The 20305-nt window shown below is 43.0% G+C and overlaps 1 protein-coding gene across 1 annotated transcript in view; it reads left to right on the forward strand.

The window, feature by feature from the left end:
* Window positions 1-20305, forward strand: part of GALNT18 (polypeptide N-acetylgalactosaminyltransferase 18) — a 420371-nt gene that overhangs the window by 273226 nt on the left and 126840 nt on the right. The window contains exons 4-6 of the mRNA XM_034769997.1: window positions 10340-10523; window positions 12667-12864; window positions 15688-15802. Of these exons, the coding sequence (XP_034625888.1) occupies window positions 10340-10523; window positions 12667-12864; window positions 15688-15802 (497 nt within the window). The remainder of the gene's footprint in view (window positions 1-10339; window positions 10524-12666; window positions 12865-15687; window positions 15803-20305) is intronic.

A 20305-nucleotide genomic window follows, 5' to 3' on the forward strand; every position in this document is an offset into this window, starting at 1 on the left:
ATTTTACAAATGTAATTGTTTTAAGAGATGCAAGGATGCATTTAAGCACTTGAAACTGGAATACATTAAAGTTATTGTAAATTAAGTTTAATTGCTTGTTCTTTACATGATTTCTCTAGCAATATTTCATTATTTACAAACACTGCCTCTATCAAAAGCTTTAAAATTACACTTCAAGACTAAGGGCCATATCCTCAGCTGGTGTAGATTCACATTAGCTCTATTTATGGCAGTTTCCACCAGCTGAGAGTCTGGCCCTGTTATCTTTCCACTATATTTTGCTACTATGGAGACTGTTAGAAGCAGCCAACCCTCTAAATATCTTTATGCAGATTTGAATTCTCAAATGAATTCAAGTTCAAAATTGTTGAAGTAGAGGAGTCAGATTTTTATGGGCACGTTCACCCAAATTGCACATGGCTGCATGGAAGCGCTCTATATTATATGCTGATATATTCCTTTCTAATACCGAATCAGCTTGGCAATGGAAAGAAATATGAGAGGGAATGAGTTCAGTCTACATTTTACCAGCAATTAGATGTACAGCAATGGGGATATACTTACTTTCTGCCTCAGAGCCAGGTTTTGACAAGCCCTTTGGGTGGGTGTGAGGGGAAGGTGCACAAGAGCCTCCTCTATTCTGCATGGCCCTGCAAGAGCCTTTTACCAGTGTGCCTGAAAGGAGGCAGAGAGGATGCAGGTTCATAGCCCTGATCCCCCTATGGGCCAACCTGAAGAGTAGCCGGTCACAAAATGTGAGCTGCTGCAACATCCTAGTGCAGGGGTGAGCAAACTTTTTGGCCCGAGGGCCACATCTGGGTATGGAAATTGTATGGTGGGCCATGAATGCTCACAAAATTGGGGGTTGGGGTGCGGAAGGGGGTGAGGGCTCCGGCTGGGGGTGAGGGCCAGAAAATGAGGAGTTCAGTGTGCGGGAGGGGCTCAGGGCTGGGGCAGGGGTTTGAGATGCAGGTGAGGAGTGAGGGCTCTGGCTGGGGGGGTGGGATCTGGGTTGCAGGATGGTGGGACCTAGGGTTTAGAGGGTGGGAGGGGGGTCAGGGCTGGGGCAGGGGGTTGGGGCGATGGAGGGGGTCAGGGGTGCAGGCTCCGGGCAGCGCTTACCTCAAGCAGCTCCCGGAAGCAGCAGCATGTCCTTCCTCTGGCTCCTATGTGGAGGCGCAGCTAGGCGGCTCTACATGCTGCCTATCTGCAGGTACTGCCCCTGCAGCTCCCATTGGCCGTGGTTGCTGGCCAATGGGAGCTGTGGAGGTGGTGCTTGGGTTGGGGGCAGTGTGCAGAGCCCCCTAGCTACCCCTACACGTAGGAGCTGGAGGGGGGACATGCTGCTGCTTCCGGGAACCATGTGGAGCCATGGCACAGGTGGAGTTGGGCAAGCCCCAGGCTCCGCTCCCCGGCAGGAGCTCAAGGGCCAGATTAACATGTCTGAAGGGCTGGATGTGGCCCCCAAGCCGTAGTTTGCCCACCCCTGTCCTAGTGGATGTAGGTGTATTACAAGGAGCTGTCCCAAGTAGCAGGTGCCGTAGGGCCCCCCTTCTTAAACTTCAACAACCTGTGAACCCCTTTCACGAAAATGTCAAGTCTCGCGAACCCCCTCCTAAAAATTAATATTTCCAGGGATTTTCTCCTTTGCCTGAGTATAAATTATAAAAGCAGTGATCTTGGAAATACACAATTTGTTTTTATGACATGCTTATTACATACTATTTATTATTAATTATTATTTATCATTACAGTATTTTTATTACATTTTGAAAACGGCAACACTCTTCCAAGATCTCACTTTCGTAGCTTGTATCACTTTAAATAAGCCTGTTATAAGACAGGGCTCCTATGTTTCATCAAGGAGTATCCGATGTGAAACAGCAGGAAGGTATTTAAGAAGTGAACTCAAAGAGTTCCTCCTACACAAGCATTCAGGTCTTGAGCAGTCCAGGCAAACAACGCACGTTACAACAAAGCTTAAACTTGTTCTTCATAATAATTTTAAAAACAACACTAACTGCCTATTTCATTTTAAAAACAGCAAAAAATCTCCACCTGCCTTTCCTTTTCTTATAAGGAGTCTTGAAGTTTAAATCTTCTCAGTGTGATAGATGTGCTTGCTTTGATCTGCTTAGCTCTTGGAAGTTTAGGTGCTCCGGGCTGGTGGCCCCGAGCTGCCTGAGGTCCCTAGGGACAGCTCTGTCCGCCATTAGGGAATTTTTTTCCAGAGAACCGCCTGAAACATTTCATGAATCCCCAGGAATTCACGAACCCCAGTTTGGGAACCACTGTTGTAATATAATCCCAATTAATCTCTGTGGGATTGAAGGTAGGGATGGTGTGCCTCCCCGGCTCCACCCACACCTTGCCTCCAGCCTGCCTAGTCTTCTGAGTGCCCCCATGGAGTCCTAAAAGGGGGAGAGCATGTGCATGAGCTATTCCTGTCTTGCACCTTGCAAAACTGGAATAGAGAGATCCCTGCAGGGATAATCCTTGAGGTTTAGGTTTTTCTTTTTTCTTTTTTAAATGTACATAGAGACATTTCAGAATAAAATATAAATTACTCCTTATACATCTGCTCTGACTAGCAATGTCCTACTCAAGCATAGACGCTACATACTTCTCTGCCTCCTTTAACTATGGAGAGTTCACTGCGGCTTGCAAGTGCTGCACCGGCAGTATTCCCCTGTCCATGTGTGTGTTATTAGCTCTCTCTAACCATGAAGACTCATTCAGTTTAGCCAAATGGAGTTCTTATTTCAGATATTCCATGTTGAAAGACAAGCACATCTGTCTTTATAAGCTATTTGTTTCCATAAAGAGAAACAGAATCTTCTGTATATTGAAAAAGACACATTAACTTGTTCCCATTGTTTTCCCTGCGGCGGCAGAAGGCAGTGAAGCACAATAATTAATGAAGAAGGGTGTTTTGGATTTATTATTCATGTAATTTGCATTAAATGAAAAAATATGGGTTGAAAAATGTGCTGGTGAAGGTCATTGGTAGCATCACTTTGAAACAATAATTGTTTATAGGGCTAGAATCCTTTCTTCCCGTCCAGTTGGGTACAGTGCTCTGGAAATGTCAAAGGCAATTGAATACAAAGCCGCCTTGTAAAATTTAGTGTTAGGCAGGTTAGGACTGCATGAGAAATCGGATACTGAATATCCCACTAGGGCGTATTTATGTTCTGCAGAAAACGTTGATTTAAGTGATTTCCTTGGTTTAAATGTCCCAGGCTGCTGTGCCCTTCATCAGAGTTGAGATGCTACATTCCTGACAAGAAATTCTTTTCATTTTGGGAAAGAAAGGTGAATCTTAGCAGGTTTAGCAAGGATCCCAGTCTACCAATCAAGGGAAAATTGCATCCGGCCATCTTTCTGGGTACAAAGCCCCCACTGAACGTTTTATTTAAATAACAATGGCAGGAAAAGGCCTGCGGGCAAAATGCTGTCCTGTCTTTTGTGGATGCTCCACAGGATATGCAGGAGCATGGATGCATATGGGCCAAGTATTTCTGTGAGTATTAGGGGCTGATCTCTCCCCATAGAAGTCCATGGCAAAATTCCCAGTTGTGCAGGATCAGGCTCTAGATTGGAATTCTTGCTAATGATCCAAGAAGAATTCCTCCATTAGGAGAATGTATAAGATGCTAGTTGGTGGGGCACAACTGGGCTCCCCCCCCCCCCCGTGCACCTTTCCCTCCATTCACATTCAAGAGCAGCTGTGAGGTGGAGTGCACATAGGGTTGCCAACTTTTTGATTGCAGAAAACTGAACACCCTTTCCCTGCCCCCAGGCCTTCCCCTTCCTGGAGACCCTGTCTTCTGTTCACTCCATCTCCCCTCCTTCTGTTGCTCCCCCCCACACACACTCTCGCTCATTTTCACCGGGCTGGGGTAGGGGGTTGGGGTGCGGGCTCTGGGATGGAGCCAGGAATGAAGGTTTGGGGCTGCAGGAGGGGGCTCTGGGACAGGGGTGGGGCCAGGGATCAGGGGTCCGGGGTGTGGGAGGGGGCTCAGGGCTGGGGCAGGAGGTTGGAGCGTGGGAGAGGGTGCGGGCTCTGGGCAGCGCTTACCTCAGGAGCCTCCCGGAAGTGGCCGGTGTGTCCCTCTGACTCCTAGGCGTAGGGGCGGCTAGGGGGCTCTGCGTGCTGGCGCCGTCCACAGTTGCCACCCCCACAGCTCCCATTGGCTGCAGTGGGCAAGGGCAGCACGCGGAGCCCCTGTGGCCGCCCTGAGCCTAGGAACTGGAAGGACATGCCAGCCGCTTCCGGGAGCCACATAGAGCCCGACGCTGTGGCCAACTGGACTTTAGGTAGCCCAGTCAGCTGTGCTGACCAGAGCCACCAGGGTCCCTTTTCGACTGGGTGTTCTGGTCGAAAACTGGACGCCTGGCAACCCTAAGTGCACACTACTCCTTTTGGGGCCAGCAATAATGTGGTGTAAGGGTCCTGTTGCCTTCAGGCTTCTGCAAACCATCTTGCCCTCCGTTGGCAGGGCTACTTAAAGACACTGCCCCACTGCTGTTCCTTTTCCACCTGCTCCCACAGCAAACCTCACTGCAGTTTTTCCCAAAGTATTTAAGATAAATTATTGTTGGAGAATAGCAACAATAGAAGCAATATAAAGTAACACCCAAAACTTTCTGCTGGCTGGAAAAGGAAGGAGTCTGAGTAAACAATGACTCTGTCAAGGGTATTGATTTTCAAGTCTTTGCCTTTGTGTGCAATGTTTCTCAGCATCTACTTTCCCAATGTGTATTTTAAACCGCCACTCTATAGTGAGGCTATGAACATCCTCCTCTCTCCACCCCCCACCCTCCTGCGTTGTTGCAGGAAATATAACTTCCTGCTTTTGCAAAGTTAGGTACAGATATTTGCAATCAAAAAAGAGCTTTGATCTTAAGAGTTTTGATATCCACTCATCACAATATTACACTATAGGAACAAGGAACTCTCTCACCCCACTATAATAAAGGTAGTAGTATCTCAATAACGCAAATGCTTTCTTTTGAATTTAAACCAGTGGAGGCGGTGGTTGGTTTGATAATTGAGTGCTTGTTACAGTTGTTTGAATGTTACAGAGGGGAGCAATGAGTATATGCTCTTGTTTTACACAAGCACAATAAGAATCCTAAATATGTCTTTTCCTGCCTTTCAGTTGTTGTTTTTTTAAAAAAAGACTTCTACAAGAAGGGTCTGTAGCAAATCTAATTTAAAGCAGAATGGTATTGTGGATGTAATGTGTATAATGATCTGTAGTCCTGATTCAATGATATGCAGTCCTGGATCATATTTTAGGAATGACCTGATCTATCTAATCTGGAAATTTTCTGGAATATAATGAGCTCATCTCCCTTATCAGTAATTAGTCAACTAGCAAATGATCTAAACTCATCTCCAGTCTTATGTGTCTCCAGTATACTGTTCAGAGATCATTAATGGGAAAGCACTGGAGGAGGAGATCACTTCCACTCTTGATGAGTCTCAGTGTGAATGTAAACATGTATTAATGACTTGTTTTCCTCATAAAAACATAAAAATGGCCATATTGGGTCAGACCAGTCCATCTAGTCCAGCACTCTGACTTCCAACAGTTGCCAGAGCCAGACGAGTCAGAGGGAATGAATGGAACAGGCAATCATTGAGTGGTCCAGCCCCTCTTGTCCAGTCCCAGATTCTGGCAGTTAGAGGCTGTAGACTCCCAGAGTATGGGGTTACATCCCTGAGCATCGTGGCTAATAGCCATTGATGGACCTATGCTTCATGAACTTATCTAGTTCAGGTTGTTTTGTTTGTTTGTTTGTTTTTGAGCCCTGTTACAGTTTTGGCGTTCACAACATCCCCTGGCAACAAAGTCAACAGGTTGATTGTATATTGTATGAAGAAGTACTTCCTTTTGTTTGTTTTAAGCCTGCTGCCTATTAATTATTTCAGTGGGTGACCCTTATTCGTTAGTTATGAGAAGGAGTAAATAATACTTTCTCCACACCAGTCATGATTTTATAGACTTCTATCATATTCCCTCTTAGTTGTCTCTGTTCCAAGCTGAAAAGTCCCAGTTTCTAATCTCTCCTAATATGGGAGTTGTTCCATACCCTTAATATTTTTTGTTGCCCTTTGTATCTTTTTTTCCAATTCTAAAACATTTTTTTAAATGGGGTGACCAGAACTGCATGCAGTATTCAAGATGTGGACGTACCATTGATTTACATAGCGGCATTATGATGTTTACTGTCTTATTTTCTATCTCTTTCCTAACATTTTTTGACTGCAGCTGCACATTGAGTGGATGTTTTCCCACTAGAACTTTCTCTTGTGTTCTACAGTGATCCAGCTATCAATGTATTTGAATAATTACAGACTTACATTTTCTTTCATACAATGCTCAAAGGGTTTGGTTTTGATTTGGAGTGCAGCGCCCAGTGTGTGCAAAGTGATAAGTCGCTGCTACCCCAGTAGTAGGGTGAGAAATCCCCCCTGCTCCTTAGCTTTATTTTGGTGGGCTCTTTTTTAGCTGCTTTGGCAGTTAGTTTAAACAGACAAATTAACATTACACTGTGAAACGAGTTTAGTGATGAGGAATGCAGACATACATTATATATGTAGTCAAAATAATACTTTAATGCAAGAGAGATGTTGCAGAGAATTACTGCTAGAAGCAGTATCATTTCATCTTTATAAAAATATAATAGATTAAAAAAAAAGACACTGACAGGAGCTCTTTTTATTATTTATTTATTTATTTTGTATTACTGTTGTGCTGCAGGGTATTGGTGGTTGCCAGCAAGTATGTTTGATCTGTGGTCAGGCAGAGACCTCATTGAAGCTGACCCGTGTGTTAGCCACCATTCATTCATGCTAACTGAGAGAGCAATTAAATACTCCTTTGTTTAGTGATAGCTGAAACAATAGTAGCCACCCCAACTCAAGGTCCCTGGAAGGCCTGACAGGAACTAACTCAGATTTCCCAGGGACCGATGGAAAATTCAGAGTTGGGTCACTGATTGGTGGAGCTGTGTGTGTCTGTGTATATCAGTATCAGAAAGGGAAGAGAAAACAAGTGAAGCAGTTGGTAGCCTGGCCCTGAGATGGAGCAGAGACAGAGCTCCTTGGGGTACAGGATGGGCTGGAAAGCAGGCTTGGATTTCTGGACACGGAAACTGCCTGCTGCTGTTTGTTCCTACTGTGTTCAGGGAAACAGAACTTTGTGGATATTCTTTGTAAATAAACAACATAGCACCAAAGAAATAAGTAACTTGTATTCAGAATTTCTCCCCCTAAAGGAAACAACCTGGCAAGGCCCCAAATATTTGCTAACTGCTCAGGTCAAGGGGCAACATTATGATAGGACCCAGAGGCCCTAAATTCATGATCCCATTGTGTTAGGCACTGTACAGAAACATAGTAAAAGACAGTTCCTGTCCCATAGAGCTTACAATCTAAATAGACTAGAAAGATAAAAGAAGTATTTGTTATCCTCATTTTATAGATGAGGAGCTGAGACACAGATGTGTTAAATGACTTGCCCAAGGTCTCACGGAAAATATGTGGTGGAGTTATGATTTGAACCTGATCTTCTGAGTCCTGGTCCAGCACCTTAACCATAAGACCATCATTCTTCTCGTTCCTTTTGCTCCAAAGATGCTGCTGTGTTTGTACATTGGCTAGGACAATAGGCCCTGATTACCACTGGGGACTCTGAGCACTACCACGTAAAAATAATAATAATAATGAGAATGAGTGCATTTTAACTATACACTTTCATTCCACGTATTGCATTGTCGCATGCACTCATCTTTGAGCCAGAGCTGCAGTAATTATTGGTTAAAAAGGAATAATCTTTTAGTTAGGAAATGATTCTTTTCTCTTGTGATCACTATTCTTGCTTTGTTTTGCTGAGCAAGGAGGAGAAATTGCAGAACCTTTTGAGCAGAGAAAGAAAGGTGTTGTCAGAGCAAAGAAAAAGCTGCACATGTGGGAGAAGCACAATAGTTAATTTTTTCTGTCCTCCTCCCCTTCCTGCTTGAAACACTGGTTTAAAAAAAAAAAAAAAGTTCATGGGAAATAATTAGGTTTTCTTTCCAGACATATTTTTCAAAAATGAAGTTTACATACTGTAACTACTACCTCATTCATTACTGCAATAACATACTTGCTTATGCAAGCAATTGTGAATATAGCCCTTTATATGATGTTTTATGTGCTAACACTTCATTTTATGGCACGTTAATTAACGTTCAATGGCAAATGAGGTTTTGGTGATAGTACCGTGCGCTTAACTGTTGTACACTCTTCTTCTCTATGTGTTTTATGCTTCTGTTTACACTCCTACCTTTTTGTCTGTCTTGTCTATTTAGAGCTTGACTACACAGGCAAGTTTTACCAGCTACATTGGTATAATTATACCACTCTAGATAAACCAATATAGTCGTGCCTGTATAGCTCTCCCTGTGGATGCTCTTATTTCAGTATAGGAGAGGCTTTTTTCAGTTTAGTTTAAACCCCTGCCAAAGCAATGTGAGCTAAACCAAAAAAACCACCCCTCTTTAACTGAAAGAAGAATGTCTACAGGGCGGTTACAATGGTATAACTGTGGAGATTTAAATTCACATCTTAGCTGATATTGTAGTAACTTTCCTGAGTCGACAAGCCCTGAGATCAGGGGTGGGCAAACATTTTGGACTGAGGGCCACATCTGGGTATAGAAATTGTATGGCGGGCCATGAATACTCACAAAATTGGGGGTTGCATGTGGGGTGGGAGGTGAGGGCTCCGGCAGCGGGAATGGGCTGGGGATAAAGGATTTGGGATGCAGGAGGGGTCCCTGGGCTGGGACCAAGGGATTTGTAGGTTGGGAGGGGGATCAGGGCTGGGGCGGGGGGTTGGGGCACAGGGGTGGGGTGGGGAAGCTCAGGGGTGCAGGCTCCGGGCAGCGCTTACCTCAAGCAGCTCCTGGAAGCAGTGGCATGTTCCCCGCTCTGGCTACTATGCAGCGGCATGGCCAGGTGTTCTGCACTCCACCCCATCCGCAGGTGCCACCCCCACAGCCCCAAGAAGCAGCAGCATATCCTCCTCCAGCTCCTATGCAGAGGCGCAGCCCTGGCCAGGCGGAGCTGCGTGCCACCCTGTCCACAGTTGCCGCCTCTACAGCTCCCATTGGCTGCGGTTCCCGGCCAGTGGGAGCTGTGGGGGGCAGTGCTTGAGGTAGGGAGAGTGTGCAGAGCCCCCTGGCTGTTCCTACTCATAGGAGCTGGAGGGGGGACATGCCATAGCTTCCGGGAGCCGCACAGCAAGCTCCCAACCCTGCTCCCCAGCTGGAGCGCCGGACTGGGACAAGCCCCTGACCCCACACCCCGGCGGGAGCTTGAGGGCCGGATTAAAAGTTCTAATGGTCCATGGGCCGTAGTTTGCCTACCCCTGCTTTAGATTGTAAGCCATTTGGGGCAGGGACTGTCTCTCACTATGCATATGTACAGTGCCTAGCAGAGTGAGGCCTAAATTTTTGTCTGGGCTCCTAGGCAATAATAATATCTCTAACATAATAAACCCTAAATAGGTTTTACTGAATGTAATAAACCCTAAATAGGTTTTACTGAATTGTAAATGTAAGAGGAAAGTGTGACAGATCCTCACACCAGTGCACAAGATCTATGCAACATTTAAGCCATATTTTGAGGCTCAGATGGTGCATAGTAGAGCCCTGCCCGGGACTGTTTTTAGAACTCTGCGGAGAGATTGGGATCCTGCAGGACCCATTGCCGTAATAGTTGGAGCAGGATACAAAAATAATCTGGCACAGGGCTCTAGTGCATAGACTTTGTACTGGCCCTCCATGTAAGGGTGAATCTCACACCATGTTCATATCTTTATTACATATACTGTGTGGCCAAATTCTGCCCCTACTGGTGCAGGCAGGGGGAGCAGAGAGGCTGCATGGTGCATTCTGTATTGCAGGAATGACGCTGGTGAGGGCAGGACCCCACAAGGCAGTGGGCAGGGTGACATGCTGTGGAAATGCACTGTGCTGTTCCTCTCTTCTTGTGAGTCCCTGACTTTTGACGGTGGAGAATGACAGTATAAATGTTAGTCACCGGGGGCTTGGTCATGTCCTCTAATCTCAGGCCATGCCCAACAAACTAGCTGGCCCACTTCAGTGCAAGGGAGTTTTGGTGTGTGCTGTTTTCACTGTGGAAGATGTTTCTTACCACCCTCCCTTATCTCTTGTGCTTCAGAAGGCAAGATTTAGCTCTTGTTGATGTTTTTGCTAACATATACTGATGGATAAATAGATTTTTTTATTGTTCTTACTCTTCATTATTTCCCTATGTACAGAAGAACTCAAGGAGAAACTAAAAGAGTATGTTGACGAGGTGAATATGCGGAAGCCTGGATTCATCAAGGTGGTCCGACACAGCAAGCAAGAGGGGCTGATCCGGTCTCGAGTTAGCGGATGGAGAGCTGCCACAGCACCGGTTGTTGCGCTCTTTGATGCTCATGTGGAATTCAATGTGGGATGGTATGTATCTTGTTGCTGCTTGCAATTATTTGTAAATCATGGCATGATATTTATCCAGCATATAAGGAGATGACGTTATATGCAGATCTTTAGACACAGATTTAAATACAGAGATAATTATGAAAAGCTTATTGTTCATAATATGCAACATAGTCATATAATCAAGATTCTGTTTTTTAGAATTAGGTTATTGTCTGCTGTAGTGGTTATTCCGGTAAATGCATGTTACTAAATTAGACAAGTAGAGCAAATTAAAGATTTATTGGCTCTGGTTAAAATTTGTATCAAATTTATATATGCACAGTATATTACTGTTCTCTTCCATTTTCATTTGATTTTTGTCAATAGCTAGTGCACAGATGATAAATAATCACTTAAGCATGGAGAAGCTCAGTAGAACAGGTCAGACATGTAACAAACTTGGTCCTGATTTTTTGTATGCAAAATTAAGGGGGTAGTGCAAATTTTTTATATGATTTAGGGCCAGATTCTATGGTTTGCTGAGCTGATCCAATGAGATGCTGTGGCCTCTCAGTACTTCCCAGGATAATTCCATGTATTGTTCATCCAAACATACAATATTTTTTACATTTCTTTCACCATTGCATTTTACTAAACTTGTTTTAAGAATGTTTTAAAACCTTACAATAGTTATAAATGTCAGAAGAGCCCTGGGAAAAGTTTTGTTGTTAGCATATTATAATTAACAGTATAAGAAAAGCAGACAGAGGCCCCAATTCAGCAAGATATTTAAGCACGTGTAACTCTTTAAGTATTCAAATAGTTCCATTGAAGCCAATGCACTCATTCGCCTGCATATCTGCTAAAGTATCTTGCTCAGTTGGGCCCTGAGCCAGTTAAGCCTCCAGTCTAAACCAGTGTTTTGGGATCACCCCATTATTAATTGCTGTGGGCATAGCAACTGCAGTTTGGATGGCCAGGTGTGTGGGGGGAGGGAGGGGGAGTGGGGGCTTGGCTGGAGCTGGGAGAGATATGGAAACATCCAACTTTTAACCCAGTTCATGTGCACTGTGTATAAACATTTTTCATTTTCAGCAAAGGAATAACAAATGACACAGACTGCCAAGCTCAACACTCATTTCTAAGAAACTTGTGCTGTTTATATTTAACTGACAGCAGCTGGCTTTACAAGATACAAAAAAAATTACATAACCATGTCTTGGCTCTATCTCAGATGTGCTCCTGGTGTTACAGTGGTCTCCTTAACGAATCATTTTAATTAGAATCTACATTGCATAAAACATGTCTGGGCAAAGGAGGATAGCTGATTCAGGGATTAGGAGTGGGATACCCAAGCCTTTCACTTTTAGGTCGTTGATTCCAATTCAGTCCATGTTGATAGTGACCAAAAGTTGTTAGCATCTGAAGCTGTTCAGTGGCCTCTGTGAAATTAGTTGGTGATTTTAGCCTGATTCCTAGTCAGGAGTGACCATGTCAGAGAATTATTGTCACAACTCGCTCTGACATCTTTGTGGATGGACTTTAAATGACTTGGATGGTGCTGTCCAGAGATCAAGGGTTAGAGTATCCTTGGGGCTGCACTACTTTTTTTCATACTTACAGGTGGCCCAGCAGGTCACAGCTGAGGCTTATTGAAAGGGCAGGTAATGGGGGGGGCGGGGAAGAGAGGACCTTCAGTGGCTGGTCTATTACTACTGCACCTCTCATGAGCATTTAACTATGCAGTTGTCCAACTTCTGTTTAGTTTCACTGTTACTTTTGTATAAAAAGATGGTCTCTTTAAAAGGAAAAGAGCTTTTGTCCCTGGGATACTTCAATTATTAACTTCGATCTTCTTGATGTCCTTGATCATAGAGATGGCCTGGAGACATCCTCTTTATGTGGTAGCAAGGATGTAAATAGTAACTGATAAGAAAGGTCTAATTTCTTCTATCAGCAGACTAGACAGGAATAATATCCAGTGCATGCTAGATTTAAAGTTACACTATATACTTCGGGCCAAATCCTGCAGCCTCACTCAGTAAAACCCACACTTCCATCAATGGGAGTTTTGCGTGAGTAACAACTGCAGAGCATGCCTTTCAGATAATGTAGAATATAGGCTCTGGCTGGCATTAGGGTTTTGCTTCTGTTGAAACAATCTCAGTATTTGTTCCTTTAGGGCTGAACCAGTGCTCACGAGGATAAAGGAAAACAGAAAAAGGGTCATTTCTCCATCGTTTGACAACATCAAATATGATAATTTTGAAATAGAGGAATACCCCCTATCTGCGCAGGGGTTTGACTGGGAACTGTGGTGTCGATATCTGAATCCTCCAAAATCATGGTGGAAGCTGGAAAACTCAACTGCTCCGATAAGGTAACATGCAGCTGTGACACAGGTTTGGGACTTGTGGGAAGCGCTCAGTTATATGTAACAAATAACAAAGGGCTGGCTACATGCACTTTATTTTAACAAGGACCAAGGGGGCTGCTTATCAAACAGACCAATGGTTAAATTAGAATAAATGTTCTCACTGTTCTCTGCCACTTTTACCATTGCTCCCTCAGATAACCACAAAAAAGTTGTACAGTCTCATGTACTTCATTTTTATATAGCAAGTCAGAGCAAATATAAAAAAAGCAAAAGAGAAGACTTGATGCTTGATTCGGTGTTGCCATCTACAAATGTCTTGTCTGCTAATTTAATGGTAATGATCCAGAAAGACAATGCAGTTTACAAATGTATTGCAAAAAGGTACAACTGTCAGAGTGATGAATTAATATCTGATTATTACATTTGTGGTTATATCACATAGTTGTACTACTATGTGTTATAATCACACACAAATCTGGCTCGTATATGTGGGAGCAAGGAGTGTGTGAAAACCCCTATTTTTGTATGACCTAGCTCTGTACCTGCTTATTCTATCTAGAGAACTGTTAGTCTGGTGCGGAAGAGGACCCCTGTCTACTCTATGGTACCAAGGGTAGTGTTTTCTCATGTAAATAAGATTGATGACCTCCAAGCAGATCTCCATAGATCCTAGTTCTTCTTTCTATGCAAATCCCAAGGAGCTCACTGTAACCTCCCCTCTGGTTTCCCAAAAGCTTTTGCAGAAAGAGAGGAGGTGGTTGAGACTGAAGTACAAAAATTGTACCTTTGGAAGTGCTGGGGTGGGGCATCAGTAGGTGTCTCTTGCATTCACCCACACAGTCAACCTGAGAGCTATCTTTGGAGCTGTCAGATGGAATTGTTGGCTCAGAGCTGCATTGACCCACTCCATATCTGTAGCCATCACTTGTTAGGAAGGTGAGAGGATGTCCTTAAACAGGACTAGGTGTCAGGAGATCTGGATATGAATGCTAGCTCAGCCATAGACTTTTATTTACGGTGAGGATAACAATATCCACCTCATAGGGATATGAGGAAGCTTAATTAATGTTGGTAAAGGGCTTGATAACCTCTGGAAGGCCCTGTAGCAGTGAAAATTATTATTTTTAATATCTTCTTGTTGACTTTTTGAAATAAAATAGTTGCAGTTCAGAACAAAGAACTGGTCCTGATTGTGCACTTCACCCAATAATTATGTGATTCCTGATGGACAGGGGTTAGATTTCACTTTACAGTGATGGGCATTTAGATTTGATCCTTGCAAAATCCTTAAATGGGAATGAGAGCTGGCCCTTGTCCTGGAATATTGTTTATTTTTGAGATATATTGTACAAAAGTGTCACGTAATAATAAATTAAGTTCAGCGTGTGGCTAGATAGCTTTACTAAGACCATTCCCCAGTAACCAACACGTTATTACTTCAGGCACTGTTGAAAGGAAACATAGTGAATATACAACAGAATTAAAACAAAGTCAAAGGGATTCTTTGCTTCAAAAAAACATTCAGAAATCTTCCTATTCTGTAATAAACTCAGCACTATTTTTTTTTTAGATGGTATAAGGGCGTCTCATATTTTCCTCATTACTAAATACATCAGAAATATTTTCTCATTATGCTGAAGTGGTGCAGTAATAGTGTAGGATAACACCACACAAATATCTAAATCTGTACAAGGGGAGAATTTTAAGTTTTGTGATTAAGCAATCTTATAATCACATGAAAAGCAGATGTCTACATTTAACACAGTTTGATTGTTCTCTTCCTGATAAATGCAGGATAATTTATCCTATGCTCTTGAATTGTGTCCTTTCATTAATATCCTGTTGTTCCCAGTGCTCCATCTGCTCACACTATGACAAAAATGACATTTTTGTTTTTGTCAGCATGCAGGGTAAGCTAAAAACACTATAAAAGGTAAATTCATTACTCTACATTCGACTTTGCTCATAGAGGGAAATTTATACTCTGTATGGTCAAATCTTCACCACTTTAAAGGTGGTTCAGCCATTATAAGACTGAGTGTCTCAGGATTTTGAAGGAATAGGAAATTAATATCAGTAGGACTGGGTGACTCAAGAGTTTGATCAATCGTACTCTCACCCGTAGTCCACAGATTCAGATTTGTCCCTGATTAGCAGTGGTTGAAAGACATCAATATTTTACAACATTTCAGTGAAAGGAGTGAGTTGTCTCATACCCACTTCTTGTGTCCATATTACAAAAGCCACCAAAAAAGGCCCAGACTCAAGAAAGCATCCATATATTCCCTAAGGGCTCTTAAGCAAATAGTTAATTTAACCTTAAAGTTCAGCACGCACTTAAATGCTTTCCTGACCAGGGGATGGACGTAAGCATGTGGTTAAGTGCTTTCCTTCATCAAGGGCAAAATTTGCACTAATTGGTACCCTTGTTGGCAGTCTACATTGAGAACCCAAGAGCTGAGTGGAAAGAGAGACTGCAACCCTCTTCCGACTACAGCTGGTCTCTTCAAAACAGAGCTTGGACACATGGGCAAAACATTGCAGGGGAGCATCACTCTTGTTGCTCCTCCTGTACTGAGGGCTTCAGTTTTCAGCATTGTCAGTTTGGCACCTTTCACCAGCACTCAATTTGGTTTAAAATACAAATAACACAATAAGACAAAATTGGCCAAATCCATCTTGGGTGTAACTCCATTGCAATCCATGGTCTTACACCCAGTATGGCCCAGTGACACTAACTACAATCTGTTTGAGTGACAATAAAAAAGGAAGAAGCTTACTTTCTTTCTAACTGTTATTTTTTTTTGTTCTGTTGTATTCATGCAGAAGCCCTGCACTGATTGGATGCTTCATAGTAGACAGGGAGTACTTCCAAGAGATTGGCTTACTAGATGAAGGCATGGAGGTCTATGGAGGAGAGAACGTGGAGCTTGGGATCAGGGTAAGGAAATGTAACAAACAACAAGCACTGATGATTTGTTCTTATAAAATGTGACTTGCTCCATATCATAGGCGAAGAAGCAGACAAAGGATAGCAGAGGTAGTATGTGAAGGAGCTATATAACTGCTGTCTGTCTGTGTGTTCATGTAATGTACCAAGCCAGCCATAGAATCCTACACCTATGGGTTGTGTACAGGAGGGACAGGATGAAAAGCAGAGGCTCCCTTGTGAACAATGTAGTTGGGGAGGGGAGGATACAAACATGATGTCGTTATTTCACACAGCTGGTAGTGGTAGCTGCTATGATGAAGCTTGGAGAAAACTTCTTTGCCCCACTTATAATGCAATCACCTTTAGGGAGGGGAGCTTCTCAAAGATCTAATGGGGAAGGTTCTCCTAGATTCCTCTGTTTATTTAAATTTAGGAGCTCACTTTGGAGATAGCATATTTGCCCTATTGTTTCATCTGTCTCCCCTCTGCCTTTGCTGAGGATTTAAGATATTCACAGAGTACTGAGTTTGCATAATTGCTCGTATTTTCTTCTTTCGTCATACACTGTTCATTTATTTACCATTTGCAATACTCTCTGTGATTTGTGTATCTCATTCTGCCTCCCCTCATGAATAAATACCATCCTGAAAATGCAACATTGCTCAATTTAAGAGATTCTCTCAGATTTTGATACAAATGAAAGACTGATTCTGAGTTACATAGTTGGAGAAATGAAAAAGAGGTCTGATTTGCGTTACGTAATTAGATTTACAATCTCTGCTACTGAAATGTGAGCTGAACATATTGAAGTTTGTGTTTTGTGGCTGTCAAGTCTCTGGAATAAAGATGTACACTAGCATAAAGACAAGGATGAATTTCTGTAAATAATGAGAAAATATCTTCAGGTAATGCGTTCAGACTGAGACATACTACAAAGCCACTCATTTTCCACCTCTGACTTTCTGAAAATCTTTTCCTCCCACTTGTCAGAGAGAGAGCATTATTGCAACAGAAGGGAAGGCAAGGCCCTTGCCAAGAAATGTTACCCCACACTGGCAGGGAATGCTAGAGGAGAGATGTGAGCATCTGCCTTTGATAAAACCAGTCTCTGCACGGTTAAGGAGAGGGAGCCTGAGTCCTTTCCTAGAGCCAGATTTCTCAGCTTGATGTTGCTTGCTGAGTTTTAAAATTAGAACACTGATTTTTAACTGAATGAGTTATTTGTTTCTATGAGAGGGCAAAGAGTTTGATCAATCGTACCTATGGGACTTTGATGATAATTTGTATGACAGAATATGGCCCCAATGCTCTCAAGTAATGTACTAGCCTGTCCGGACTGTTTAGTCATTGTGGATGTTAACTGCTGAAAATCACTTTGATAGACAGGGCTAGACAGATGCACAACACCCCCACCTCGCCATAACTGAAATTTTGGCATATACTGGATTATTGGAATAAGACCCAACAGTGCTCTAATTTCTTGATATCTATTCTTCTGTCTCCAGGGAAGTGAAGCCTGACCTAAATAAAACACTTTCATCTTTGACATACCACAATGTGCAAGGTAGCAGAATGTATATTGCTTCATCTAGCTCTATTCTGACTCTGATCTGAGTTCCCAGCTGCATCAAAACATCTGTAATAGACAGATAGCTCAGCAGTTTATTAATGACTCTCCTCACTATGCTCATCATAACCCAGATAATACTAGGATTAATATACATTTAAAATGTAATATTAGTTCTGCTAGGAATGTAATATTCTTTCTGCAGATGGTAGACTTTGCAAATGTGCCTCTTCACTTAATCCACTGCTCCTGGTACAGACCTGAGGCCATGTGCTGCCTCCTGGCAAAATGCAGGTGCCTACAAAAAATGCTGTTGTCAGAATATTGTGGAAAATCATGTAATTTAGTTGCAGTCCCTAGCTCTACAGACTGTAGTGTTACTCCACAAAGCTGCCTTTAATTTTTGTTAGATAGAGGCATGCTGAAAACTATGGTCAGAGAAGGATTTAGGTCCAGATGGTCTTTCTCTGCTGGCTAACTACATTTTCTTGTCTCTGCAGCACCAGAGAGTAATTTCAAGACTTCCTGGGTTGCTTTTAACTGCAGGGTCTAAAATGAATCACTTAATACAGGCTGTAATTGTTCAACAGAAACATCAGCAGTTTGCATTTTATAGTTACAGTATCAGTACAATAAATAACATTTGTATTTTAAAATTATAACCTCCACACCGGGATGCAGCTTGCTTCCTCTGCTTCATCTTTCATCTTTTTAGCAGCATATGGCTTAATCCCATCTCCTGACATGTGGTGCTCTTTACTATGTAGCCTTGGAGAATCAGCTACCAAGCATGCCTGAGTAAACCCAGTAGCTGGCTTTCCAAGTTACGAGGTATTGTGTGCCATGTATCATACAATATGATGGAGCTCATTAGCCAGCCAACTTCCTGAGCTTACTCTATGGCTTACCATAGCCAGGAAGTTGTGAGTAAAATAAATACACAGTGGCCTGTTCCTATTCTGCATGCTGTAATGTGTTCACACAATGAACAGATGGAATGCCAAGCAACATTCCTTCCTTCCTTCCTCTAGGAAGTCTCTGTGTGCTGTAAGCCTGCATGACTCTACAGGCTCACCTACCTGAAGTAATGCTTGGTTACTGGAACAGGATTGCCGTCTTCTCCCTGGTAACGTTTTATAAATGTGGAGAGTTCAATGTTACAGGGTGCTAGGTTATGAGGGTACAATATGGATGCACAGAAGACAGCACTAATGAGACTCTCCTCCTCCCTCCACCCCCCGCCCATTCCACAGAGAAGATTGTCATGGTGGGTCTCTGCAGCTCCTTGTGGAAGGAGGACTGTGAGTAGACCAAAGCAAGTACTGTGACCAGCGTATCCATGTGCTGTATGTATGTGCTGAGTCAAAGCCCTGTTGAGTGGGGAATCTGCAAGCCATGTCTGCTACATTTCCCCATGCCCTGTGTTAGCAGCCATGGCTGGTTCAAACTGAAAATTTTCTCTCTCAGCTCTGTGTCATTTCCATGTGGAACCAAAGCCCTCTTATACTTGCCAGGATTAGTCTGTAACGGCAAATCTTGCCTTTTCCTCTGCAGCCTTGAAGTGCCCTGCTCACAGCAGAATGGGTAGGAATGAGTCCTAAGTCAGGGTCCTAACCAAAAGAGGACCCTTTCTCTCATCTATTCACATTACTTGGGTCACTTGAGACCAAGAAAACGCGCAAACCACTTGGAGCTGTATCCAAAGCATTCATTGCTGGTAACACCTGGATCAGCCATAGAAAGCGGGAGCAGTTATTTTCACATTGCAGTATGTTATAGGATTTGGGGATTATTCTGTCAGGATCTTGTAAAAATTCTCTCTCTCTTCTCAACTCCGTTCATCTCTGAGTTGAGGTAATATTTTATCAGTAGGTTTTTTGCCCCCTCATCTATGACTTTGTAATAATATGTATAAAATATTAAACATCTATTATCAAATAAATATTAATAGAATTCAGTTGCCTTAGGGCTAGATGACTATGAGTGTAAAGTATGAATACATTCATAATATAGGAAACAAAGTCATATTTTTTTCCCTGACAGCAAAACATTTTCTTACAAAGCTCAGTACTTACCTCATAACAAAAAAATCAAGCTCACTAAGGCTAGATGAGGAGAGCTGGTGAGCTCCTTGTCAGAGGGGCTGGATCCCATCGATGGGGTACCTCTCAGGATCATATCCTTAGACTCTGTGTAGGATAAGCCTGGGTCCTTCAGAGGTCCCTCATGCTTTATCAGTCCCCCTAAAGTTACCGTGCCATCCCAAGCTGTTTCCTGTTGAGATGTCATCACTTGTACTCTCCAGATTCTGTTACAGTTTCAAGACAAGGTTTCCATCATTTGTGACACTCTGCTCTCATAATATAATAACACAGGCTTTAATCATGTCTTTAAGGCATTGGCTCATGTTCTGGGGTCAGTGCAGCATCACGCTGCCTAAGCAGAAGTTCAAGGAGGCACCATGGCCCGGTGAGCATCCATAAGAGATTTTGCGCTTCCCCACCCCAGCTGGTGCAGAATATGGGTGCGAAGCCATGGCCCCTTGCCTTCCCTTATAGGTTTGGGGCATCTATTGCTGATCACAGTGTTAGCCATGAGATGTCCTTGTGATCAGGGAAGCCCATGGATGACCATTGTGACCAGCCTGTTTTAAAGGTTTGGAAGGCCAGTGTAATACTTCCTTTTTGTGGGGCCTAATCCAATTCCCACTGAATCAATACAAGCCTTTCCACTGATGTCAGGCCCATATAGATCATTTTTCATCTGAGGAGCTCAGAGTAGTTTACAAACATTACTGAAGCTTTCCAACAGCCTATTAAAGTTATATTGGACGCACTTTTATAGATGCATAATCTGAAGTTCAGAGAGATTGAATGATTTACCCAAGGTCACAGACAGTGGCAGGGGCAGGGCAGGAATATAACCCCAGGCTCTAGCTTCAAAAA

Source organism: Trachemys scripta, chromosome 4 (genome assembly GCF_013100865.1).
Source record: "Trachemys scripta elegans isolate TJP31775 chromosome 4, CAS_Tse_1.0, whole genome shotgun sequence".
NCBI lineage: Eukaryota > Metazoa > Chordata > Testudines > Emydidae > Trachemys > Trachemys scripta.